The sequence below is a fragment of the Porites lutea genome, chromosome 7 (assembly GCF_958299795.1).
Source record: "Porites lutea chromosome 7, jaPorLute2.1, whole genome shotgun sequence".
Lineage (NCBI taxonomy): Eukaryota > Metazoa > Cnidaria > Anthozoa > Scleractinia > Poritidae > Porites > Porites lutea.
Window position 1 is genome coordinate 34,815,327 of NC_133207.1, and position 27,606 is coordinate 34,842,932.

General features: G+C 41.6%; 3 protein-coding genes across 5 annotated transcripts; 2 read left to right on the forward strand and 1 right to left on the reverse strand.

Annotated features, from left to right (window-relative positions):
• Positions 1–1,138: 1,138 nt before the first annotated feature.
• On the forward strand, positions 1,139–7,073 carry LOC140944030 (uncharacterized). Its single transcript, XM_073393135.1, has 8 exons — positions 1,139–1,243; positions 1,984–2,046; positions 2,243–2,296; positions 2,791–2,841; positions 3,237–3,764; positions 4,283–5,046; positions 5,878–6,047; positions 6,194–7,073. Exons 1-8 carry the CDS (start codon positions 1,143–1,145, stop codon positions 6,881–6,883), a joined length of 2,421 nt encoding a protein of 806 aa, XP_073249236.1. The 5' UTR covers positions 1,139–1,142; the 3' UTR covers positions 6,884–7,073.
• Positions 7,074–12,515: 5,442 nt separating this feature from the next.
• On the reverse strand, positions 12,516–20,694 carry LOC140944850 (uncharacterized). Its single transcript, XM_073393951.1, has 8 exons — positions 20,638–20,694; positions 20,275–20,328; positions 19,790–19,843; positions 19,398–19,472; positions 18,836–18,910; positions 18,180–18,254; positions 17,272–17,346; positions 12,516–15,023 (listed from the first exon to the last, which is right to left on the reverse strand). Exons 1-8 carry the CDS (start codon positions 20,692–20,694, stop codon positions 12,516–12,518), a joined length of 2,973 nt encoding a protein of 990 aa, XP_073250052.1.
• Positions 20,695–21,835: 1,141 nt separating this feature from the next.
• Positions 21,836–27,386, forward strand: LOC140943317 (uncharacterized). Of its 3 annotated transcripts, none has more exons than XM_073392396.1 (7): positions 21,836–21,943; positions 22,543–22,724; positions 24,305–24,402; positions 24,556–24,648; positions 25,109–25,242; positions 25,884–26,367; positions 26,490–27,386. In XM_073392396.1, the coding sequence occupies exons 5-6, from the start codon at positions 25,154–25,156 to the stop codon at positions 26,365–26,367; spliced, it is 573 nt and encodes a 190-aa protein (XP_073248497.1). In that variant the 5' UTR covers positions 21,836–21,943; positions 22,543–22,724; positions 24,305–24,402; positions 24,556–24,648; positions 25,109–25,153; the 3' UTR covers positions 26,490–27,386. The 3 variants fall into 3 exon arrangements, with proteins under 3 accessions (XP_073248497.1, XP_073248496.1, XP_073248498.1); XM_073392397.1 differs by having other exon boundaries at positions 21,929–21,943; positions 22,603–22,724; XM_073392395.1 differs by lacking the exon at positions 22,543–22,724 and having other exon boundaries at positions 21,838–21,943.
• The last annotated feature ends 220 nt before the right edge of the window (positions 27,387–27,606 follow it).

A 27,606-nucleotide genomic window follows, 5' to 3' on the forward strand; every position in this document is an offset into this window, starting at 1 on the left:
CTATTTGGTATATTGGGCTCATATTTTCAGTTAACTGAAATTGATATGTCCTTTTAAATGTATTCAGCAACTTCATTTGTTCAGCTTCATCAGGTAAAAACTTGGTGTGTTATTCGGACGGCAATCTAACACTCAAGCTCTCAGTCTCTTAGTCATGAATATAAGAAGGAATTTTTCTACTTTCCTCACTTAAGTTTTAACATTTCAAGTCTTTCAACCGTATTTTCAAATTTCCAACCTATTCATGCCAATTCAAAGAAAAACAGCCTCGGTTCCAGAGAAAAGTATTTATGCTGCTGTTTTGTCGAAGGCAAACAGTTCCCTCCTCCCCCAACAAACAACAACCCCCACCACCACACCCCACTCCCCTCCCCCTTCCCCCGTTCCACCCTACTTACAGAAAAGGGAACTGGCCCCTAATGGAAAGTGCTTTGATCTGTTTAATTCTCTCAACTAATTCGACATGAAACTGTATGAAGATCAACCGGGGAGAATTTGTATGTGGACACTACAGCAAGATCGTTTTTCTAGCTGTCCAAGCTTTTGTCGTCGGGTATTTTACCGCTAATTTCCCCCTCAAAATATCACTGGTTCCTTATTCAAAGAAAGGCCGCTTCTTTGCACAAAATATCATTGGTGCTTTATTGAAAGAAAGGTTCGCCAGAATGAACCTTCTCATCAACCATCACCGAACAGAATCAGCAAATGATCACTGACAAAACAAGTAGTGTACACTTTTCGCATCCATCTTTTCAGCTAGCCGCTAGATTTGCGCTATTTCCTGCCATGTGAAAATTCTTCCAGAGGCGTCGTTGGCCACAGCCGCAAACTTGAACGAAGGGGGCTCTTGTTTGGGTTCATTGATAAAGGAAACCGTCAGTTGCGACGTTAAACCCTCGAGCTATCTCGCACACCACATTGCGTCAGCCATTACGCCGCCGCGCGAAGCCTGGGTTTTTGCCCCGTCAGGGCAAAAACCCAGATTCCCTCGGCTGGAATATAAAAATAGCTCCACGGGGAAAACACGGATGACGTCATGGTCATGTAAAAGGCAACGAGTCTATTTGGAGAAATTGACGTAATGTGCCCTGATATATAAGTGTCCCCTTGCGAAATACTTGTTCAATCGACTAGACTCGACAATGCAGAAGAGAGCCACGAGCATCGCAGAGTTTTTCCCAGCGAAGAGATCGGATCAAGCAGAACAGCTTGATGGTGGACGAGCGACGCAGGAATCATCCAGGTAGGAAGTCATTTTTCAATTAAGTTTGTTTTCGGTTTTTTTCCCGCCGGCCGAGGACTCAAAAAAGCAGTCGCACCGAAGCAAGGTAAATGGTTAACCGTGATTTTCGGTTACTTAATTCACTTAGTATTGCCCAACCCCGTTGATCGTTATTGCGGATTTGAGACCATTTTCGAAATTAATCGGTTTTTTTTTTTGCCTTTCTTTGGCGGGAGTTTATTTTTGCGGATTTGCGATTTTTTATGTTTTGCTGGAAGTTGATTTTTGCGATTTCCAGACAGTACCAGTACCCAGCATTGATAATATGTTTGTTATTTTCGGGAACTTATTTTTGCGGATCGCCGGAAAAAGCGGCGCAAAAACAAACAAATTCAAAAAGTCATGATTGATTGGGGTTGGTTAAGTCATATACCCTTGCTTTTCTATGTACCAACGAATCTAAATTGCGTGTATTTCAATTTAAACTTCTGCATAGAAAATTGGCAACAAACTATTTCCTTTTTAAAATTGGAATCAAATCTAATGATCAATGCAGTTTCTGTAAAGAAAGCTCGGAAACTCTTTTCAATTAAGTTTGTTTTCGGTTTTTACGTTGGGTTTGGAGAAATATGTGAGAAATTCTACTTATCGTTCTGTTTACTTCTTCCCGCTTTAATTCATTTTCTGAGGCGAAAGAATAACCAACAGATTGCTCACTTATCGTGCTTTTTTAAGTTGGATGTCTGATTGTTTTGTTGCAGATCTTCACAAGATCCGCCAGCGCCGAGCGAGGCTGGCAGTGATACGGCGGACAGCCCAGAAAGGTACAGATTTTTGCTTCGTGACAAGCATGAAACTATTACTAGCAACCCAGAGAAAAACCGCTTAAAACGAAATCGGGACTGATGAGGACCACAAATTGACTAGCTGATTCGATGAAACCGTAATTTCACCACCATAATTTTAACTACATTTTTGACGTGGCTACGTTAACAATGTCGTGTCTCTTATTCTGTGTAGGCCTTCTTGTTCCCGCCGGCCGAGGACTCAAAAAAGCAGTCGCACCGAAGCAAGGTAAATGGTTAACCGTGATTTTCGGTTACTTAATTCACTTAGTATTGCCCAACCCCGTTGATCGTTATTGCGGATTTGAGACCATTTTCGAAATTAATCGGTTTTTTTGTTGCCTTTTTTTGACGGGAGTTTATTTACATGATTGATTGGGGTTGGTGTAAGTCATATACCCTTGCTTTTCTATGTACTAACGAATCTAAATTGCGTGTATTTCAATTTCAACTTCTGCATAGAAAATTGGCAACAAACTATTTCCTTTTTAAAATTGGAATCAAATCTAATGATCAATGCAGTTTCTGTAAAGAAAGCTCGGAAACTCTTTTGCACCTCTTTTGGGAATGCCCGTTCCTTAAATCCTTTTGGAATGATTTGTCGCTTCTCATGTCCTCATAAATTTCTTTAGTAGTCTATTACAATTGAAGGTGTCTTTTTGACAACGGGGTTAAACGACTGTATCTATTTGCTGTGTATTAATTCATTTCTGTTTTTTTCAGACAGTTTTTTGACCAGGAGGCGAGAGCAGAAGGGACACGAGACGGCCGAAGGTAGGTCAAGCATCTTTCTTAACATGCATAACCCTCGTATGCGGCTGTGCTGAGGAATGAGGAAAATACTTCACAGTAACTAATATTTTCCCGCGAAATCGCGCTACAGATTGCCGCGAGGGAAGGGAGGAATCAAGAATTAAAAACAACGACAACAACAACAACATGACTTTAAAAACTTTTTAAGAGATCACTTGAGGAGTATTTGTGAAAGAAAGTCTTTCAAGTTGTCATCAGCTATTTCGCCAATTTTTCCTTCTTTTCGGTGACATGTGCATTGACGTAGAATAGCCCGTACGGAAATGTTGGTAAGTCTCTATGTACGTGTTTATATGACGTTTGGCGTTTGCCATCAACGCCATTCTAAATGATCTGCTGTCCCTCTGCACTTACAGCGCTGACCACGACGATGAAGAAGATGAAGATGGTGACGTTGAGTCCTCACAGGACAGGGCCTTCTTCGTGGCGGACCAGGATGTGGTCGAGGAAAGTAGTCAGTCCTTTTATCGACAACAGGACGCGGCTTCCCTCCAAAGGGACGTCGAGAGCGTGGAGCCATATTTCCCCTTGGCATTCGCAGAATCCGCCGACCGGCCTCTAGCTTTCAACTTTGACTTGTTTCTGCTAGACAGCCTGTCGTTGCCAAGGCACATAGTGCCTCGAGATTCGCGGGAGGAGGTGTCCAATGCAGTTTTGTTCGACAACGCTGCCAACGCTATCAGCTACTGCACCGAGAGACTGGAAAGAGGGTGGAAAGATACGCGTCCCGCCGCTGATCCAACTGAGCGGGCAAGTCGCAGACACACCCACCCAAAGGTGAACAAGTGGGAACTCTTTCGCCGTCACAGCGCACGTTTGACCGAGGCTCTAACCAGCGGACAAGCGCCGTTTGACGCCAATTTAAACCGCGTTCGCTTGGACAGGTACGTTGCTCAGAGACACTCGTAAAAAGCTATTTTTTTTGGGGGGGGGGGGGTTATTCGCGCGAACTGACGATATTTTGTTCCTTTTGTTTCCTATTTATTGGCGATTTTCTAGAAAGTACACAGCATTGATAACATTTTCGTTTTTTTGTTTAATAATCCTACAATGCTATGTACACCGTTTCGTTTCCGAATGAAGGGGGCAAGTTGTAATTGAACAGACACGATTGGTTAGTACTTAACTTCTGTGTAGCGAATTTAAGTTATAGAGAGTATTCACCCTGGAGTAGATTTTACGTGTTTGCGGTAACTTTTATTTGCGGGAACTTATTCAGTCGCGGACCGCTGGAAAAAAAAACCGCCACACGGTACCCAATGAACTAATAATTTTAACCACAAAATCTTAAACGGCACACTTACGAAGCCCTGTCTGTTTTGGAACGACTGGTTTGGGGGCGCAAAGCAGGAAACCTATAGACAAGCCTTTGTGGACTGACCCTACTCTCTTGCTCTCTTAGGTTTGGAAATATCATGATCTGGGACGCTCCGGCCTGGAGCCTCGCAAGCCCTGAATTCACGCACGGCTTTCCCAAGCGGCTGATAGTGCAAGAACACGGGGGTTTCTTACCGGGGAACATAACCGTGTCGGCGAAGGCCAGCAATTTGACGCTGAGGCGTTTGGCGGTGTGCGACGTGGCCTGCTTGGTCAGTCAAGCAACGACCGCCGGCTCAGGTCTGAGTAGAGCACGGCTCCTTAACCTCCGCTACGCGGCCATCAGTTACCAGAGTGGGTCATTCTGCCCGCAGTACCTGGCTTCCGCCATGGTAGAGTTTGGCGTAAACTTCGCCACCTTTGAGGCATTATCGGCAGACACCTTGGACACGCTTCACGCCAGCCTCAAGCGGGGTTGGAGACAGGGCGACGACTCCAGCAGTAGCGGCGAGGAATCCAACGAACCCCTCATATCCTGTCCGGAGAGTGTTATGCAGGAGATAGGCAAGTCCAGCGCGGAGTCTTCTTCGGAGGCTGGAACCTCCCAACAGCCACCAGGGGACAGCGAGCGGACAATGCTCTGTGCTCTCCTCGCACGGCTGAGCAGCCGGCCCGGCTCGGAAAGCAGCGACTCAGAGGAGGACCACCACGGGGAGACTGACGGAGAGAACACCTCGACGACAGTGGGTGGCGCACGCGCAGCAAGGAAGAAGAGAAAGACTTCCTCTGTAGGCGGGAGGAGAGCCAAGGCGTCCCGTGTGGGAGAAGCGACGGAGGGCAGGGAACCAGGTAAAGAACGCTGAAAAATGAAACCAAACTCGATTATCACTCGCACATAATAATAATAATAATAATAATAATAATAATAATAATAATAATATTTCTATAGCGCTCTTATCCTATGTTCAAGGCGCTTTACAGTCATGTAAACAACATTATTGAAAAATATCTACAAATATACAACCATATCCTATTATATTTACAATGAGTAAAAAAGGGAAAAATTAAAACTAACGAAATGTATACAAATCTATAAAAACAATGATCCGTTATTATGATACCAATACATGCTGGTATCAGCACATGATACCAGCTTCGTGTTCTAGGTCTCAGGAGTGACCGATTTCAGTTTGTGGAGTTGTGCGCACACGCTGAGACAGTCGCAAACATTTGGTAGCTAAGAAGCAAACTTGAAAAGCATTGATAGATTGCTTATGTCATTCTTCTTATATTAGGAAAGTGCTAGCAAATATGCTGCGAAGTCTGAAACAAGAGATTTCCTTGCAACAAGAATAACAAACATGGAATCAATACCCCAAGAATAACAAAATTGAGCAAAATTTCATACTGGTAAAGGAACAAAGGCACAACATCATTTTTTCGGCTAAAGTTGCGACACAGCTGGGCTAGCAAATGTTTGTTTTCTATTTAGCGTTTATCTTATATTTTAAGTTGTTTGACATTCATATTGCTTAATTTTTATATATTACATTAATCTTAACTCTTCATTTTTGTAATGCGCATTTGATCATATTTTTATGTGAACCTGGGCAATATAAATGATACGCTCACTCACTTCCAAATCATTAACGGCGAGAACTCCCTGTTTCATTTCAGCAGGTGTAGAAACGACAGGCGAACCAGTGACGGCGCAAGAGGAAGAAGAGGCAAATCCCTGGGGCTTGCAGGACGGGTCGGTCGCGGGACTCAGGCTTGACGCCTTCCCAGACGCGGAGACGTGGCAGGACATGTTAACTTTCTTCCGACAGCACCAGCCGCTTCGCCAAGAGGTGGGTGTCCACACTGATGGTCTCTTATCCCTCCCTATCCTTCTTATGGTTATCGTTATCGTTGCTATTTTTAAGGAGAACATTTTCCGTCCGCCGATGACACAATCAGAAACACTGCATTTTTTGTTCTTTCTCTTTCCAAACAGGAAATACGAACCGCCATGCCCAGGGCAGGCGCTTGGCAAGGAGACCCCGAGAGGGCACAAGAGGCCACTAGCAACCTGATTGCAGACGCACGCCGCCAACTGCTTGGTGAGAAGATGGCAGCCCTCTTCGTCATCTGCGGCCGCGACAACTGTAACTGCCGAGAAGACAGCTGTGCTCTGAAAGGCGGTCAATATTGGCTACAAGAGCAGCCACGAAAACCCTGCTCGCAAGACCTCCGCTGTGCCGTTTGCAGCGTCTTCACACGACACCTGGACCTCTGCAATCTCCTCGGTAGGGCGTCTACTAGCAAGGGCGCTCTCTTCAGTCGACTCCTTGCGAGTTCCGTGGCAGTTCACCAACTGTACGACCTCGCCGTCCCGGCAGACTTGCCCCCCGGTCAGAGGGTGACCAGAAAACAGACCGTAAAGGGGATACTGTGCTCCATGTTAGACGTCGAGAGAAATAGGCTACAGTGCCTCAGGCGCATAGGAGAGCTAGCCACGCTGGTGCCTAAACTGCTCTGTGTTCAACTTAGCAGCGGTCGCGCACTCTTCTGGGAACAACTGAGAAGAGTTTCCAACACGGTGATCGGACAACGCGGTCGAGCGGCAAAACTAGCCGCTCTGGAAGCTTTCCGCAGGAGAATGCCGGACGATTCGCCCTGGAAGGAGTTCTTGACCCCCGATTGAGATCTCCCGCATCGCAGTGACTGCCCGTGAATGACTTTGCACGTGGCGCTTCAGAGTTTATTCAGTACTTGTACTTTAAGCAGTTTATTCAGTACTTGTTTATTCGGTACTTGTGTTCCATTTTGCCTTCCTTCTTGTTACTTTCCTTTTTCGACAGTAGTGTGTCTGCCGGTTGAAGTGCAGGATGCCTGTAAAAGATAGCAATTAAAACTGTCAATAAAATGTTGCTTTCGCATGATCATAACTGTATCTTGTCCTGCTCTGACTCAAGGCAGAGAGAAAGAGGGTATACAAAGGTAGAATGCTTATTGACAAGAAGTACGTGAAATCTAAACCACAGAAGCACCGAAATTTACTCTTTTCATGCTCCGTCAATTGCTAGATCGGCAGTTAAAATTGATAACAAATTAACCCAATCCTTTACTTGTCAAGCCGGGGTGAAGCAAGGTTGCATGTTGTCACCTACCCTTTTTAATTTCTATCTAAGTGATGTACCAAAATTGCTAAATAAGCTGGAATCTGGAAGTTATTTGATGCACTGACATCTCCCATACTCTTTTATGCGAGTGAACTATGGGGGATTGATTGCAGTGGACAATTAGAAAAGGATCCAGCAGAATTAGTTCAGAATAAATTCCTGAAGTGGTTGCTGGGAGTTAATAAATACTGCAATAACCGTCAATGCCTGAAAAGCTGAGACAGCAATGGTTTCCAATCAGAATTGAAGCCCAATGTAGGAACTTTAAGTTCTGGTTTTTTCCCCTTAACCTTAACCAAAAATGAAAACGAATTATCCCAAAATGTCATACAATACTATTAAACGGAATGAAAACAAAGCTTTCTGGAGCAAAAAAAAATCAAAAGCTTCATTATTGGAACAGATAGGGTTAGGAGAATTCTGGATGAAAGCACACTAGGAATCGTAAACATCGTAAAAATCAGGCAACGGCTTAAGGATATCGAACTACACAGAGGGCTAAGTGAAATAAGTAACGACACTAGAAAACTTGCTAACCAAAGCAACAAAATGAGAACCTACCGGTTATTCAAAACGATAGACAATTACAAATGTGGAGATTACCTACATCGGGTCACCCATACGCGACACAGAATAACTCTAACAAAAACTGCGACTAGGCCACCACAAATTAAGGACCCCTTGGTTTTTCCTGTTGAGTTTTCTTTACGATTTGTAAGATATCCATCGGCAGAAAATTTCACTCCAACATGTAAGGTATAATTATTGACGATTTCAATGTGTTCATTGCTAACCAGAAAATTGCGTTTATCTATCGTTGATTTTCTACCCTTGTTTGGAAATACAATAACTCTTGTTTCAGTTGCATTAATCTTATGAAGCCAATCCTGACAGTATTTTGATAGTCTGTCAAGACTTTGCTGCGAACCTGCTGCTGAGTTAGATATTAAAAGTAAACCAGGGGCATAAACTGGGACAGAATACAGCCTTGTAGAACACCTTTACCATAATTGCAAAATTCTGCTCGAACAATATAGGGGCTGTTTTTTTCTTTGGAGCGCGGGTGGTGGGTCTGGACAGAGAATCGGCTGCCACTGTTGCAAACGCGCTCTTTTCACTAACTTATAAATTGGATTCAGCTAACAGAGCCACTCCCTTCAAACATCTTTTGCAACAGAAATCCAATTCCATTAATATCCTATGGCTACGGCAATTCCTGGACTGTCAAACAGTACTCCCTTACTCGAACAGCGTTGGAAATTACAAATCAATTTCTTATTAGAGTTTGTTCTTTCATATCCTCTTATTCGGCTATTTTTATGTCGTACTCTTCTTATAGACCTTGTCACGGTTTTCGACGCCATCGTGACGAGAACGCGTGACAAATTACAGTGTTTGTATGAGAATCTAATGTCGAATAATTTCCGTAAAACGGCTGTTCTGAAAAAGGTATGACTTCTAAACTAAAGCGCTACCAAACAAAGGATTGTACTAAAAAATTGGGGGGGCGCGTACCTGTGCTTAAATTTCTCCGGAGGCTTGCTTTAGATTTACCATATATTTGTCTGTAATTTTTCCCGGGACTTTCCGACTTACAGACAAATGTATAGAAAATTTCAAAAAGTGGTTCTGCGTCTTCTAGCGCATGTAACGCCCTCAATGTTCTCTTTCTTTTTTTTTTTTTTCCAGTAGAATCCCTAGGAGTGAAGCATTAGTTTAAAATTCAGATATTTTTTGCAAAACAGCCTTTCTACGGAAATTATTGGACATAAGATTCTAATACAAGTACTGTAATTTCTAACGCGTTTGCCTATTCGTCAAGATGGCGTCGAAAACTGCGACAAGGTCTATTACCATTATTAAACTATGACTGATAGGTGGACAAATTATAGAAAATGCCTGTATTTCCTGCGATTCTCCAACACATGCTGCACGCACGCTATTGTAGCTCCTTTTATGCTGATGACTAGTCTTAAACGCCGAAATTTTCTGGGACCGGTCTATAGCCATTTCTTTCTAACAAAAACAATAAAAGCACTATTGCAAAAACCTACCTAGCACTTGCTGCCTTTTCCCACAACAGGATTGTTTTTTATTTTCGCCCTCAAACTCAAAACTCGAGCGAGGATCGCACATCAGCTGACAAGATGGCGGCGCCGGTGGCCGTTTGGTTCCAGTCTCCCCCGTTCCATACACCGTCACATTTATACTCTATCGCAAGCCGATCTTCGTTCGTCTCTCAGAGCCAAACACCGCGTGTCACAAACTTGAGACTGTCACCAGCGCGCAGTTCACTCTCTATTATATAATACGCACAGTTTTTTAGCTGGCCAACTTCCTCCCTTCGCCGGTAATAAGCCCTCAAAAATACCCCCATTCACCTCTTTAATAGACCAATCACAGGCAACTTGCGCACAAAGCTAAGAAATATTTGAAGACAAGTCAATTGTGAATTCTTCCAGTAAAAGAAAGCTTCACACACAACCTATCTTTTTTACTTCAGGTTTGCTTAAGCCTATTTTCCCACGCAACACAATTCAGATTGATTGACATGCTTCGCCGGCCTTTCTCGAAGCTTAGAAACCGCAAGTCCGCTAAGTCGGTTTAAAGGTGAATTTCTCAGCATTTCGTTATTTAAAATAACTGCACAGTAATTTTCAAGGAGTTATAATAACTCCTCTAGTGGGCCTAATTTAACTCCTTACAGTGGAGTTATTTTTTGGGGAGTTATTTTAACTCCAAAAAGGGGTTTAAAGAACTCTTTTTCAGGAATAAAAGTGACCCCAGATATTGAGGAGTTGAAATAACCCCAAAAAAGGAGTTATCCTGTACCTAAAATTTTTACTCCATTTTTGGAGTTATAATAACTCCCTAAAAATAGGGTCTCTACTCTCGTGGTTGATTAACTAGAATATTGTCATCATTGTCCGGTTAAAAACAGTCACGAAAGTATCTTAAAATAACTTTCGCGATCTGAGCATGGTGATTAGCTCGTTTGAAAAAAGGAACTTTTTGCAATAGAAGAAGAAGTCTGTCTTCCAATTATTCACTGCAGAGATAATAACGGGAAGTCAACTTAACCAAATTTGATAAACGTCACGTTTGTACAACGTTATTAGCAGGTTTCGTGGAGTATTTTTCGCACTGAAAAATCTCTTGAAGCTTACTAGGCGTTGTGAAGTTTGTGATTTTGCAGGTTAAAGGAAACATTCTGTTCCAGTCTAACTGGAAGGTTTCTGTCTGCGTTAAAAGTTTCCTTAATAGGAAGCGCCATAATTCAGGTCATAGAGAAAAAGAAAAAAAAAAAGAGGAAACATCTTTACGGTGGCCAATTTACTTTATTGGTGTCAAATTGAAGTAGAATACCGAGCTGCAGGTGTTTCCCTGTTTCAATAGTATTCCGAATATTTTACGGCTACCCGGGCAAAGAATATCGTTATAGGTGGTTTTCACGTTACGTCATCGCCGCCATGCTGGTGGACAGTAAACAAAAAATCGTTCATTAGCTCGTTTTGTTTGCCCACCAGCATTTGTTCATTTCACCATTGTTATTTGTGTCTCCTGAGATTGGATGAAAACCACCTATACCGAGGACATTTAGATACAGAATCTTTATATCAAAGCTTCATTTCAAAACTAAATAATTCAATGCTGAATGAGTGTCTTCATATCTGATAAAGAGACGGCTCACGTCCAATTTTTTAGACCAAAGTAACTTCAGACCTTAATATTCGTGCAAGAATGAGTTGATCTACATCAGAGATTTTGAAGCCGCTCAAAAAACTCGCACCGCTTTTTTGACGTTCTCTTTGCCTTGGCAACGTCGTGGTTGCTGAAACCTGCCTTCACTAGCCATAATAAGAAAAAAGTTCTTTTTACAGGTGGCCTATGTCACATAATGTGGTTTTCAATAGGGCACTGCATAAAAAAAACTACAAACTACAGTACTAAAAATGACGAAGTATTAAAATAGATGAACTAAACTATAAACTATACCGCTCTCTTATGAACGCACATTAAAGTTTACATTTTAGTTTACTTCCCAAGCACGCGTAGCCCGACCATGCTGAAGAAAGTCTGCCCACCCCGGGGGTGGTTCTGGAATTGGTCTTGGATTGAGAAAGCGCCACTCGATGTCCTCCAATCGCGGCTGTAGTGGCGCGAAATGGACACGCGTAAATGCAAAGGGAAAGAACCCTAAAGGGATGCACCGGGGAGGGCCTTCTGTAAGATTGAAAGGAAAAATAGACTGCTTGCAATGTGGGCAACTAGTTCGTATCCGTCCCTCGGAATGAACAAACCACTTAAGAAGGCACTCCTCGTGAACTCGTTTCCGACAGCATGAGAGTCTGCTAGAAGGAACCTCAAGACTACCGAGGCACACTAAACACTTTGACTGAAGATGTTTTTCCAGCCGTGCCATGTCTCGCTGGTAGCGTTGTACGGATTTTTTCTTTTTTCGCTTGCCCATCTTTCGTGACTCTAAAAGACAATGAAACACGTGTGCTCCAATTAAAACTCAAACTATAATCCAAATGCCGTTTACCCTCAGCAGATAACAGGACGTGCCTTCTCGTGAAGGGCACGCGACTCAAACAACTTGCTGAGCATTACATGACAGTATTCACACACGACAGATGGGCAAGCTGCTACGATTTGAAGGTTGAGAGCTGGTAAATCACGCGTACAAGTGAAATAAGCAGAAGGAACAAAGCTGGGCCATCCACTGGCGTGGGAAGAAACCTCGCGCGCGCCCGCATGCACCGTGCAATCTGTCCCAGATGTGCAGGAGGCCTTCCTCCCAGCCTGAAGACAGAAGACGTTAGGCACGCGCGCTAACGGTCTTACCACGGCAGCGGAAAGCCTAGCCTTTGGTCTGCAATTATTTGACGGTTATAGCGCGATTCACAAGAGAAGAAGAAAAATTATGATCGTGACTGCGCAGTTCTCGCAGTCTGCATTTGCATAACGATTTCAGACAATAAGGCGTGAGCAAGTCACGGGTCATGCTTAATGTTTTTTTGTTTTTTTTTATAATTTTTTTATATAAATATATATTTGTTTGCCAATCGTTTGATAGTTCGTTCAATCAAGGACATTCAAAGGGAGTCAAAAACTTGATCGCCTTGCCTTTCCAAGATGGTTCTGAGATGCCTACGGTTGAGTGGATGGTTTCCGAACAAGCGTAAAGATGCGTCTCTTGGGTGTCCTGAGCTCGTACAACCCTTCAAGTCGATGGAAGTGAACGTCGATAGGATAGATCAGAGCGCTGGTTTTTTCTTGCCAAACATCCGTCCCCGCTTGAAATTCGTAATAATTTGGGCGCGTATCTAATTCTCGAAGCCAGGCCAACCGAACGTCTCTTCCGTCGTGGGTGTACTTCAATACTTTGGCTAAAAAAACGTCTGGCCGCCCTGGGTTCACATCGGAAGGAATAAGCGCGCATAATTCTCCGGGAGACGGCAAATCATCTGAATCTACTTCCTGTTCGTTATCGGAAGAGGTCGCTCCTGAGGTAGTCGGAGGCTCATCAAAAATAGAATTCAAGGCCGACTTACCGAGGTAGCGTAATGCTTGTGACGTGCGCTCCTGTTGTGTTCGGCGATCGTAAATATTTATTTGGGTTCTCAAAGTGTGTTTGCAAACACGCGCAAGAGATTCGGCAAGTCTCGCGTCAGAACTTTCAGGCGAAGATCGAAAGTGCTCGACCAGGGCATGTCTCATTTCATTTATCCCGCAGGACAAGCCCAAGTTTCTCTTAAAAATGGTCGATAGGTAGAGGGAAAATGAGCTCGATGATCGGAAAGGCATGCCGCGTTTGTTCACAAAGAAGTAGTCGTGACTGCTCTCTCTGCAAAGCAGTCTTGGTCTCGACCTTGTTCTGTATTCCCTGAGGTGGTGTGTCAGGAAATCAAACTCTTGATCAAACTGCACGACGTTTGGGCCATATTTTGCGGCGGTCTTGTACCCCGTCTCAACCAACCAGACTGGGCCGTTGTCTGAGATGACTACTACATTGTCGCCTTCGGGCAAGCCTCTTAACAGAGTCTGCACGCCGCCTTCTGGCATTTCCGTCAGCAAGCGAAGAGTCCTCAGTTCTCTGCCTCGACCTGGATTGACAGCGAAAAGGAGAAGCATCGTAAAATCCATGTGCAGCCGCGCCTTGCTTGCGGCAGGTGCGTCCTGGTACTGGCAGTGAAGGCTTCGAACCAACTCTTGGTACTGAGGCCATAAAAGTCTGACGTCCGGCATGCTAGTTGTGAAGGCTTTTGCTCTTTCCAATTGCCGTCTGAGCGCGCGAAGGTCACTAGAGACAGAGTCACCTTGAAAATCCCCGTACCTTTGGTCTGCACCCAGGAAGTTTGAAGTGGTCACCAAAGATTGAATATAACAGGCGGCAGTGGAATTTTGCACTCGCCTGTCCGTACGCAGGTGGCTAATGAAAGACTCTACGAGCGGCAGGTTTTTTACCAGGGCTAACGAGGGCGTCACCTCCAACTTACTCGCGCCGAAACTTAGGAAAGTGACAAGGCGTTCGACGAGTTTTAGCCACGTCGTCATTGTTATTTTGCCAGAGCGCCTCTTGTGATTAAACTCGCTAGTATAAAAGGTTTTCATCGCTTTGATTTCCCTCACGACCCTTTTAAATGGCACGGGATCTAGTCCTCGACTTTCTAAGATACTTTCTACCTCCTCTAGTTTCACGTCGGCGCCTGATTCGCCGGGCTCAAAACTCAAGTTCTCTCCTTCTTCGTCACTTTCTTCCACCGCTACTCCTTTTTTTTCTTGTCTCTCCGTTTCTTTCAGTGTTTCTTCTTGTCCTGTCTCTTCCTCTTTTTCTTCCCCTTCCTCTTCGTCGTCGTCATCTTCTTCTTCTTCTTCTTCTTCTTCTTCTTCTTCTTCTTCTTCTTCTTCTTCTTCTTCTTCTTCTTCTTCTTCTTCTTCTTCTTCTTCTTCTTCTTCTTCTTGCTCTTGTTGTCGTCGTTGCTGTTCATCTTCTTCCAATTCTTCGCCCCTTTCTTTCGATCGCCGGTCGGCCGACTTACTCGCACAGGCGCTTTCAGAATACCACGGAATCTGAGCAGCCGTCGTCCCAAGGAAAGAGTGACATCTATTCTCGGTGTCAGTAGCAGTGGTGGGCATTGTTTTGCAAGCGTGACAGAGGGCAGATAAATTTTGTCCCGTAGGCAGATTTGTACCGGTTACATCGCGGAAAGGCAATGCGAGTGACTGGTTCTTTGCCCTTTGACTGAAATCTATGAATGAAAGGTCTAGACTAGCTTTCTGCAGGTAACTGGCGCATGAATTAGCATTGCCTAGGTTAAAACACCTGCTACTTTCGTTTTGTACGCGCGATTGGTGGTAAGCTTGTAAGACAAAGACGTCTCGCTTAGATATAAGCGAAATGACTTTGTAATTACAAAGTCCTGGCCTGGCCTTTCTAACAATGTCAAGGACGGTAGTAGGACATCGCACTAGATTAAGTCCCAATGTTCGCATGCGCGACTTGATGGTTTGTCTTGGGGTTCCACTGAAAACCTTGTCGCATACTTCTATAAAGGCATGGTAAAAATTACCCTGGCTGTCAGGGACTTCAAACAAGGTGTCAACCGGGTCTTCGTTCTGTCCGGCACAAGAAAGGGAAGCTGATGTGACGTTTCCCTAATGAAAGTAAACAAAAATGACATTATATGTAAATACAATGTAACTTGTTGGAAAACTACAGTTTGCTTTCTTTGATACACTGGTGTAGGTTTACGGCACGAAAAGTTGCCTTAAAATTTAACAAGTTTCCAGTTACTGTATTTTGGTTAAATTGTGATGTTTTAATGCTAATGCTTACTGATAGGTCATTTTGGGGTGCTTGTAGCTTTCTTTTCTCTTGCTCTACTTTCAAAACCGATCGACGCAGATCAGGATATTTAGAACAAAATAATAAAAACAACTCAATGACATAAAGGCCTGAGCCAAACGCAGATCAGACAAACACAGTTTAAGAACCGACTCTGCACTCTATTGCTTTCCTAAGCTACCTGAAAACTAGTTGGAGATCGTCTTAAGACGGCTTTTATGACGAAGTTGATAATGAAATTCATTGCCTCCTGTACACCTCAGACTCAGCAACGTCAAACTGAAATCCGCAAACTCTGAATCTTACGCGGCTAACGTAACAAGAAAAGTCTCACAATCATGAGTGGGCAATATTCACAAATCAAGTTTCTGCCTTCATAATGAACTGCTTATGCACTCCCTATTATAGTTTACCTTATCCTTATTTTTATATTTACATTACTGTGCGAGTGTCGGGGACTCAAGTCATCAGTCAATCTTAAACGTTTGATTACTCCTCAAGAACGGGTTGTTAGAATATTCTACCAGGAGTATACCAAATCTTTTTTTTGTGAACTTACGAATTGTAAAATTTGAAGATATTATCAAACTAAGTATCTTTACAAAAAACGATAGGGACAAAAACATGTTTTAACTGTGCCGTACATTCACGCAACGCTTGAAGTAAGAATTCGTTCCGCTTGCCCTACTGCAGGACAAATGTAAGGAAATTTTCACTTGTGTTTTAAATTATCTAATTCCCTTAGCTCTGAAATTCAGAACTCAATGCCTCTAGTATTGCTGCGTTCGAGACTTCAAGAGAGAATTCAAGACTTTATTATAAATTTTCTAAAGAATATTTTTACAAGTGTCCTGGCACCGCAAACAGCTATAGCTAGTCTAGGCGGGCCAGGAATGATACGAAAAGAAAATAACTGCAATAAAATTAAGGTAAAAAAAATAACTGATCTTACGAAGAAAAACATATGAAAAAGATGCATTTAAAACTCCAAGGAGGAAAGGAAAAAAAAAACATTAGCTCGTTGTTTTTATAGGCAGGATTACAAAAAAATTGGTTCTGTTTTCTTCATTTTAAGAATAATTGAATTGGCTTCTAAACTGAAGTCATTTTTCTTAGTATAAGCATACTTTACTTCTCTTAATGCTTGTGTGTACTACTTCGCCTCTTTCGCCTTTTTTCTTTCTTTTTTTTTTGTTCACATTTTACAATTCTTTTCTCACTTTTCCTTTTTTTGTCTGCAATTGCGCGTTTAGCGTTTTTATCCCGCAGGTTTTGTTAAAATCTCAGGGTTAACGTGCAACTGAGACAGTGCTATAACAGCCTTTGTTCTTAAAGTAGTCTTTTCAACCTTTGGTTTGCTAAGATTTGATTTACATCTCGGCTGTAAACGCTACTGGAAGACACGCCACATGTTATTTGTTTTTTTGTAACTTTCACAAGTCCAATTTTCAAACAACAAAAACCAAAACAATAAAACATTGAAGTCGACACCTCCTAGCGTTTCACTCAAGAAGGATATTAACTATTTTCATCGAAAGCAATTTTTTAAGAGGGAGACAAGGAAATCAAAGTCAAAATTTCGGGAAAATATTCACCCTAGCTTCCTTCGCTGATTACACCCTGACGCGATTGGAGCAGACGCTTGATCGACTGATCAATTAAGAGGGCATTACGCGTGTTTCAATCGCTTAATTTCCCGGAAGACGTTTGTGTCAGCAGAAGACCTATGGTCACATAATTTGTGGAGCGCTCATTCGCTGGGGGCGGAATTGCTCAGAGATTCTGCGTCAAATTATTACCATTAAAGTATATATTTTTTATGACTCTGAAAGTCACTTTACTGCGAATTTTGCACATATATTACATTAAAATTTCAGCGCTGTGTGAAACATGCAGAAATAACCACCTCGGAACATTAAGACAGCAAGTGAAGAAATTAAATTGAAAAGGTTTGCACATACAGGCCTTTTGAGAACTGTTGAGACAGACGTTTTTTTAAAGTTCACCCCCTGCAAATGTAACGCTCTACTCATGTAAGCCTAGAAAATCCTCACTCACCACATCGTCCGCGTAAGATGAACTCCTGGCCGCGAGGCTGCTAGGAGCTTGCTCCTTAAGACTAGCTTGCTTTTCCTGAAACGCAACAAAACCACGGATGTCAGCGGATGACCTACTCTCACTAGGCAGGTAATCATCGATCAATTTTTTTCAATCAATCGTTTATTTTAACACGTTACGTCAAAGAGCTAAAAAACTCGTTCAAAATACAAACGTATATAAATAACATCTATAATAATTACGGCTATGTTATAATATTATTCAATTTTAAAAACAACTCAATAAATATATACATATAAAAAATTTGTTAATAAAAACATAAAATATAAAAAGCTAAAACCGACTAAAAAGTCACATACTAAAAACGTGACTAGGAAAACTATAATACTCGTTCTAAAAACAGTTAAAAGCTACAATCGTGCATTATGAGACACGTTCTAAAAAAGCTGCAATCGTGCAATTTACTTCTGAAGTCATTGGCATCACTTGAAAGACGCACTTGAGAAGGGAAGCTGTTCCATAACTTAGTTAATGAATAAGTGAAAGAATTCTTCTTAAATTTAAGATTAAAGTTAGGTAATTCCAAATTCAACCCTCGCCTCTAAGCCTGTACGGTGTATGCCTTTATTTAAAAAGGCTTCCAATATAAGTAGGTCCCGTACCATTTAAGCATTTGAAAAGAAATTAACGCCTGGTGTAAGCGCCTACAATATAAGGATGTCATGCTAGCCGTAGTGAGCAGCTCATCGTATGACATTGACTTGTTGTGGATGAGGTAGTATAAATGCTTTATAAAGTTTTATCATTGCATCATGAAGAAGAAAACGCCTTCTGCTTCTCAAGGCAGAATGCATGTCATTTGATTTGACGCTCTTTCAATGCGTGCGCTCCGCGAATATCGTACTCACCAGGTGGTTGTTATTGAGTACTGACGAACTCGGACTGCCCATAAGGAGTCTCTGGTAGCTCTGGGATCGTCCCCTCTGAAAGGAAGAGCGACCAAGAAACTAAGTGGTTAATCGGTTAATTGCAAGGGTGTCGGGGTGACTTGTTGGCCACCAAGCTGTGAATGATTTCGTCATTTTATAGACATGAAAGTACTTAGCCTTTTAGCGCACGGTAGAGAAAGAGTGCCCGTATTGACCCTGACGCGATTGGAGCAGACGCTTGATCGACTTATCAATTAAGAGGGCATTACACGTGTTTCAGTCGCTTAATTTGTGTCAGCAGAAGACCTATGGTCACATAATTTGTGGAGCGCTCATTCGCTGGTGGCGGAATTGCTCAGAGATTCTGCGTCAAATTATTACCATTAAAGTATATATTTTTTATGACTCTGAAAGTCACTTTACTGCGAATTTTGCACATATACTACATTAAAATTTCAGCGCTGTGTGAAACATGCAGAAATAACCACCTCGGAACATTAAGACAGCAAGTGAAGAAATTAAATTGAAAAGGTTTGCACATACAGGCATTTTGAGAACTGTTGAGACAGACGGTTTTTTAAAGTTCACCCCCTGGTAACGCTCTACTCATGTAAGCCTAGAAAATCCTCACTCACCACATCGTCCTCGTAAGATGAACTCCTGGCCGCGAGGCTGTTAGGAGCTTGCTCCTTAAGACTAGCTTGCTTTTCCTGAAACGCAAAAAAACCACGAATGTCAGCGGATGACCTACTCTCACAAGGCAGGTAATCATCAATCAATTTTTTTCAATCAATCGTTTATTTTAACTCGTTACGTCAAAGAGCTAAAAAACTCGTTCAAAATACGAACGTGTATAAATAACATCGATAATAATTACGGCTATGTTATAAAAACAGTTAAAAGGTGTATGTCTGTATTTAAAAAGGCTTCCAATATAAGTAGGTCCCGTACCATTTAAGCATTTGAAAAGAAATTAACGCCTGGTGTAAGCGCCTACAATATAAGGATGTCATGCTAGCCGTAGTGAGCAGCTCATCGTATGACATTGACTTGTTGTGGATGAGGTAGTATAAATGCTTTATAAAGTTTTATCATTGCATCATGAAGAAGAAAACGCCTTCTGCTTCTCAAGGCAGAATGCATGTCATTTGATTTGACGCTCTTTCAATGCGTGCGCTCCGCGAATATCGTACTCACCAGGTGGTTGTTATTGAGTACTGACGAACTCGGACTGCCCATAAGGAGTCTCTGGTAGCTCTGGGATCGTCCCCTCTGAAAGGAAGAGCGACCAAGAAACTAAGTGATTAATCGGTTAATTGCAAGGGTTTTGGGGGTGACTTGTTGGCAACCAAGCTGTGAATGATTTCGTCATTTTACAGACATGAAAATACTTAGCCTTTTAGCGCAGGGTAGAGAAAGAGCGGCCCGTATTAGCCGGATATCTTTTCTAGGATAATGTTTTGAAAGAGCCCCTAATGTGCGCACCAAAGGGTGTACGTAATAGCGAGGTAATAGGCGACAAAAATTGATCTCACTACAAACACACGTGCTTCGTTTAACTTTAAAAGAAAAGAGAAATTCCAACTTACCGCATCATTGCCGTTGTAAGATGGGTTCATAGCAGCGAGGTTCGCTTGCCTTTCCTTAAACGCAAAAAAAACAAAAAACAAAAAAAACACGGATCACAGGTAAGCAAACAGACAAATGACTAATGACTTCATCGCAAAAGGTGGCGATCGATGATCACATTTGCAGGCTTCACGGCAAAAATGAATTTTCAGCCATCTGCTGGCCTAAGCCTAAGCCTAAGTCGGGGAACGTACGCTTTCTTAGGGAAGACAGAAAATAAATAAACCAGAAAAACCAAACAAAAACAAAGTAAAAAATCTCAACAAATCAAACAATCATTGACTCCCCGCACCACCCTGGGTGGGGAAGAAGCTGGAAAGGGGAGATCTCATTTGGAGATAAGATCGCAAAATTCCACGCTATTAAATGACTAAGCGCTCAAGTGACAGGTTTAGATTCTTGAATGAAAATCCGACGACCTCAAAAGATGAGGTCAAGCACTTACCACGTCATCCGGAAAAGCTGAATTCTGATGATTCTTTCTGAACTTGGGCCGCTTCTGTGAGAAACAAAGAAACAAAAAAAACATGAACCTTAGAGAAGCTCTAGAAACCGCGAGCTGGGGTAGTGTTAAGGGGAGAAGGGAGAGGTTACTGAACTAATAGCTGAAAATTGGTTACTGTTGGAACCGTCAGCATGAAAAGTCTCTTTACTGAACTGATGGCTGCAGATCTGTAACGCATAATGAATCGGCTCTTCTAAGACCAATGTTGAAGAAACAACTTGAGCGTTTAAGCGCTTAAACGCTGTAGTATCACGCCCAAACAATGGTATCGTATCTCCACTAGTAGCTAAGAAAACGTCTCACCGGTTTGGAGGGTGACCCAGGGCCACGGGTTTCTTGTGCTTCGGTCGAGAAATCCATTCTTTTAGTCTTTTCTCTCTCTCTCTCTCTCTCTCTTGTTTTTCCTGTCATACAGAAAACAAAAAGGTAGGTTTACTCAAGACTGGCTGTGTAGCTGGGTGCGGTCGGTTAAGAATCATTGCCATATATGCCACTCGATGATATTTTTTGCAGGAAAGAGAAAGAGAATCGCCATGAAAAAACAAAACAAAACAAAACAAAAAGGAAAAAGTCCAATAATAAAAACAAGGTAAGAAAGGAACGAAACGATAGACTACCTGTGTTGGTGTTTCCCCACGCATCGCAACTGCAAGCGCAAAGGCTATGGTCCCTGCTTTTCAATGGGGGAGATTGTAATCTGAAACCCGCACCGACGCCCATACCATGAACTGGGCCTGTTTCGGCCACATTAATTTTTAGGCCGCTGCATCAGTTTTTTGTCAATCAAAAGCTAAGTTGTTTTCGAGTGTTTTGTTTTGCTTTTGCTTTTTCTATTTTTTGCCACAAACAGGTGATCTCTACTGAACTTTATCCCGCGCAGGTAAACCAGGGACGCTGCCCACAAACTTAAACCGAGCATTTGGTACGCTAAGCAATACAACAACGTTTATTTCGCAGTACCATTTACATAGATGGTGTTGCATTAAAAAAAGAAGGGAAAAATAATAAAACAGATTTATATTTTTCCCCGCTTCCCCCCCCGTCCCCCCAAAAAACAACCACAACAAAACAAAACCAAAAATACGGCAAGTGACTGACCAAAAGCGCGTATTCAAAGGCCAAGCAAGTTTTTTGGGGTTTTGTTTTTCAAGCAGTTGGCTTCAACTTTGTTTCCGCCTTTATTGAAAACTCAATAAAACCTTGTACCCGACAGAACATGTACAATAAACATTACCGAAATTGGTTATCCAAAGCAGCAGGCGCCATCTTGAAAATACCAACGCGTTTTTCCACCCATCTTTTCAAACTCCCGCTGAACCTCACCTCTCGAAAACGCTCCAGACGCGAACTTTAGTTTCCTGTCTACATTTCCCACAGTTTCTTAGGCACTTTTCTACTGCCAGGTAAGCACCAGAGACTGTCAAAAGTTGCCAAAACAGGGTCATCTTTCAAGGTCGCATACAACACCACAAACATACCTCCGCTGACAAGCTCCATGGCAGGCACACTTACCTTAACTACCAAGACATTGTGATCGTGTTGTACAAATCGGAATTGTTTTCTCGTCCTGAAAGCAAGACACACTCTTCCAGACAAGCCTGCCAAGCCGGTGAGTCCGCATGTTTTCTATTCAGTGCTATATTTGTGTAACGGAGGCATTTTCATGTGCATATCAGCAACAATTTTCATGTGAGGACGTCAAACAAAATGGCGGATTCATTCCTCTAACTTTCGAAGCATCGTCTATTTTGTTCTTTTGCTAGATAATTTTTATCCGGAGTTTTTCACTGATCACAGTGAAAGAGCAAACACGTTGTCCTCAGCAGCTTTCTTTGAACTATTTTCCAGTGAAATTATATTTGTATGTTTAATTTCTTGTCGAGGAATAATATTGTTATTCGGCTCGGTGGAATAGCTCAAAGGATAAGGGTTACGGGCCCTAATGGAGTTCTTTCATTATTATTCAGTCTACATTTGGTGATTGTTATTGCTATTTTTTTCCTTTGCTATATTGTTGTTATTATTCTAGAGCGCACACACACTTCTATGAAGTTCTAGCTGATTTGGGCTTCCTAGTTTCCCAAGCCAAAAGCTAAGTTCTAAACTTTTAAAAGCATGGGTCACTACACAGTATTGTTTCAGAGACTGCATTCATAGCTGTTTCTCATGACTTACAGTATCCAACAATCTACACTACCTTATTTCTAGAAAATTCATGCCAGGTGTAAAACTCATTTTGTGTTTACCCCTCCACTGCTAAAACCCAAGGATATTGAACAGCGAGGTGAAAGAGAGTGTGTTGGTCAAATTATTGTTGAGTCTGTGCACAAAACCCCATGGTGTTGCTGTTTTAACTAAACCTGAAGACGTGAAATTCAAGCTTGTTGACAGTAAGTTAATTCGTCTTTCTTGAAGTTCGTACATGTACTTTTGCGGCACCATGAATTACATGGTCATGTTTACTTTTGCTTGTGAATAAATAAAACGCAACAGGAAGATGTGCCTTTTTGTAGGACAGGTTTTGAGATAAAAATTTTTCTGCCGTTGGAAGCAAATTTGCTGAAGACTTTGAATTTTTTGTTTTAAAGACTCTTGAAAACTATCACCAAATTTCGCATAGTGGTCCTTGGTCTGCAACCTATGTCTTTGGTGTAATTACATTTTGCAAAATAAATGAAACCTTTTGCTTGATAAAAGGGATGTGTTAAAATATTCCTTATACATGTTTCCAATTTCTCTTTTCTTAATATCTTGAATACATACAGAGTTTTGAGTAATTATTTTCTACCGCACTGAATATATTCTCTATATTTTAATTTTTCATATAATTTTTTCATATTTTCATTTTTCACAATTTAGCAAACTATTTCAGTTTTCTCAATTTCAAACTGTCTTACTCCTCTATGTAACACAAAGCTGAAAGTCTTGGAAATTCTCCTGTTGGCAACTACCTGCTGCTATAAATGTTGACTGTTGATTTGACTGGGAATTCACTGCACCTGCCACTTTGTTTACATCAAAATATAGTTGTGCAATACCATCTGGGGGAAAACTATTCAGCCAACTATTTTAGGAATAAGTTAAGTGGAATATCAAAATTAATTGCTCTTTAAATACTTGCATTTTTCTCCTATTATGTCTCTAGATCTTAACAACAAATTTAAGTTTACTGTATATCAATATGAAAGAAATCCTTAATATTCACCCTCCAGAGGTGTTAAGAAATACAGAACTAATGCACTGAAAAGCGCTTGCACATTAGGAGCCAAATCTTTGGATAATAGCCTCCTCATCTGCAGTCCTCTCTGAGGTGAGGAATGCTCTCCAAGGGGACGCTGGAGGAAGTTTTCTCCCAATGGCAACTATTGCAGCTAATTTTGACTGTTGATTTGGCTGGGAATTCACTGCACGTGCCACTTTCCTCAAGTCATCCCAGAAGAGAGAGTGCCCTGTGACCAACTGGACACACAGAAGTCTTGGCAAGAGCTGGGCCAACTGGCCGATGTGCTTCAGGCACTGCAATCTGTTCCTCTTGCAGTCAAAGATTTTACACAGAAGATCTTTCACCTTGGTCTTCCTTTGTACTCTCTCAGCTGGAGACAACTGACAAGGCACTGCAAGAGTGTAAATTTGGTGCAATGCTGTGCTGCTTGCCAACAGCTGGGTCATGCATGCATTTTTACTACTGTGTGCTCTGGCCATTAGGGCACATAGCCCAAGGTGTCTTGAAAATACATCACGGACAGAACAAGGGGATAACTTTAAAGCATATGGTTCGGGACTTTGCCTCAATCATCGCATCATTGCTAACCCAACTGTTACACACCTTACGATAGAGCGTTTCTGTGTATGGTATGGGTAAAATAAATGTGCGCGTAGCCCTAAATATGGATAGATTGCCTCTTTTTTTCTTGTATTTTAATGAATTTTTGTTTTGTTATGTATTACATTTTACATTTTACATTTTTAGATTGCCTCTTACTCCCGGAGAAACGGTTTGGCTACAGGTAGAATGGCGTTGCGATTATCACATCCGGGACATCTGGAAGGGATGAGCTAACTCTGCAGGTGAGATCACTACTCAGTTTTTCATAATTCCCAAAACTCGTGTCCCTTGTTGCACAAATGTTACATTAGCAAAGGGAAGATACAGTGCAAAGAATTTTCATGTTGGTTTCTAAAAGGCAAAGTGGACTTAAACAGGATTCTCCTTCTTTTCAGCGTGACCATGAACTATACAAAGTTCTGGTAAATTACATCAACGATTTCCGTCCACTCCTTGCAAAGGATGACAGTGGGGACTACTTGCTTCTGGTGAGTGGATTTAAATTATCACCCTAAATTGGACACAGTAAGGTTTTACCCTGACATTTCTCACCCTTCAAGGGTGAATCGTGCCAAATTTTCACCTTATTGAGATCTTATTTGGGTGAAAATGGACAAAAAAACACCCTTGTGAGGGTGAATCCTTTCAATTGGTTATCTTCATTTCAGTAGTTGGGGTTATTTTATCTGGAAAATCATCTTTTAGGACGAGCATTAAATTCAGCGAGGGTGCTTTCTCGACCCAATTCACCCTTCAGTTAATACAATGCTATCTTTGTATTTCTTTGTACTGGAACACATGGTTCTAGGAAAGCAAAAGCTGGACCTGTAAGAATCACTGTTTCTTTCACACGTTCAATATTATTGTCAATTTTACTAGAAAGATCCGAGTGTTTTTCCAACTTTAGTTCAGTGTTCATCCATGTCTTTTTTAACTTGTACCTTGCAGAACAGGAAGGGTCACAGATTCTCGGGACCTGCGTTCTCTGCACACATGAAAAGTTTGTTTCGTAGCCTGACTGGAAGATTGGTGACAGTGAATATGCTTCGATCTGCTTTCATCACCTGGTCGTATGGCAGAGAGTAAGATAATTATTTTTTTCTACTATACACTGCACAGCTTTTTTTCTGCCTCCTCAAAGTAAAAATACTCACTCAACAAACTTAGAGATATTCACATCAGTCCAACTTTATCCTGGGATTGAATTTTTTTGTTTCTCTTTCTCGGTCATGCACTGGTGTGAGTTGATTATTGTTGCTGAAAAACCTTACTCAAAGGAGCATCATAATCTTATAGAAATAAAAAATTATAAAACATCTTGAAAAAGGAAAACTGGAGGTTGCTCTGTGACATTTCCCTAAATAAAAAAAATAAAACCAGAGAAAAGCTATGTGCAATATAGAATTTATAACAATAGGACATTTTATGAAATATATGTTGTAGTTAATTTTTTATGTCAGGTAATTTTTATTTTCCTTTGGTTTAAACGTCTTTGCCATACATCACCATACTCAAAAACAAAAGGAGAATAAAATTACCTGAGATAAAAAATCAACTAAAACATATACATTGGACCACTGGTGATCAGCATTAACAGTAGGTGAACAAGACAACCAATGATTACAAATATTTTCCACACATTAAATTTTGGCGGGTAGTATTTGGTAGGTCTGCCTTTCTTCGTGTTCATAGCCATCTCTAAAATAAGTTCTCCATTTCACAGTGATTGCACAGATGCCCTTAAGGCATCATTGGCGGCCGCTCTCAGACATTCATGGCAACAAGCCCAGCGTACCTATGACCGCGGTACCGCCAATGACAGAAAGCAGCTTGCTGTCAACCTAGCCAGGGAGTATGCAGAGGACCATTTGGAAGAGGAACCCGATAATGGCCAACCGCAGAGTTTCGGTGACTGCCCATTCAAACCGGGTGACTTTGTAGCTGTGGTGGAAGAGCATAGCAAGCTTAACTGCCCAAAAGTCCTGATCGGACAGATCCATTCTCTCAATCAACAAGGTGATGTTTCCCTTCTCTGGTACAAGAATGTCTCAAGGAACCTTTACAAACTGGAACTCAGCGGTGAACAGTGGACGGAGAGTTTGGAGAGCCTAGTGCCTGTTACAGCAAAGGTGCCAAAAAATCGACCAGGATTATATCAACTCTGCACTTCCCCGCGTCAAATACACAAGGTCGTCTTTGCAGATTAGGTGAGGAACGAGAAATTGAAAAAGCTGGTACTCGATTATCTACTGGGCAGTAATAAAGAAACAGAAAAAGTGTGTTTTCGCTCAAAAGGAAATTCTCATCGATTTTCTGTTTCCTCTTTCAGCCTGCCATGCTTCCAGATCAGAGATCAAGTGACCAGCTCAGTAAAAATCTACAGTCCACTGAAGAACTACAACTATTTCTGTAGTCTGCTACAAACTTTTCTTACACAATCATCTCATGACATTTTAGTTTTGTGTAACATTATTAGGCCTTCAATTATGCTTGGTGAAAAAAGGAAGCCTTTTTCTCGTTCGCAGTTCACTGTGGTGGGCCTTAACCCTTTAAGCCCCAGTATCCACGTACAAATTCTCCAAACTGATCTCTATACATTTCCTTCAAGAATAAGTAGAGAGAATTTGATAATAGATCAAGGCATTTTCTCTTGTGTGATCATTTTGTTACTGCTTATAACATCTCTTGGCAGTGTATGGATCTTGTTTGGAGAAATTTGATCTTGGTCACTATTGGGACTTAGAGGGTTAAAAATATTTCATTTAATTTTGAAAACAGTTTTCATTAGAAGCTGCTCTGGGAGTCAGAGCGGCCAGTCCGCTAGATAATTTTGAAGAGTGAACATTTCAATCATGTCATGAAGGTGTAGTGCTGTGAAGCATCGCGTCACATCACGTTAGTTTAAAGAATAATATTTGATGGTATGCACTTGTCAGACTGTGTACACCATTTAGGCCCCAGTTTCACATTAAAATTTCACACTTGGCTCCAAGGCTAAGGAAGAGAAGAACAAAAGAAGTGAATTATTCATCCCTGAATCTCATTGCCATTTCTTTTATTCTATTCCGTTCAGCTTTGGAGTCAAGGGTGGAGCTGTTGAAAGGATTTGTTTTATTTTCTTTTTTAATCTTGTAAGCAGTTTGGAATTTCTGGATAGACCAGGCAAAGTAAAAAAGGCCCACTTGTTGGTGTAACAAAGTAATAAATCAATAAGCTTACATATTCACACCACATTGTATTTATTTGCTCAGTTTGTTTCTTTTATGATAGGGGGTGGATAACTACTGAAATATGAAATGACAGGGGGTGGGTTAAATTTTTTTTATAGGTCAGAGAAATAAGTCATTTTGAATCTCTGCTTTCCCTTATTTAATGGAGTCAGTACACAGGATAATCGTTTTCGCAAAACAAATCTATTAAGGCAAAAATAGGAGAAACAACAAAAA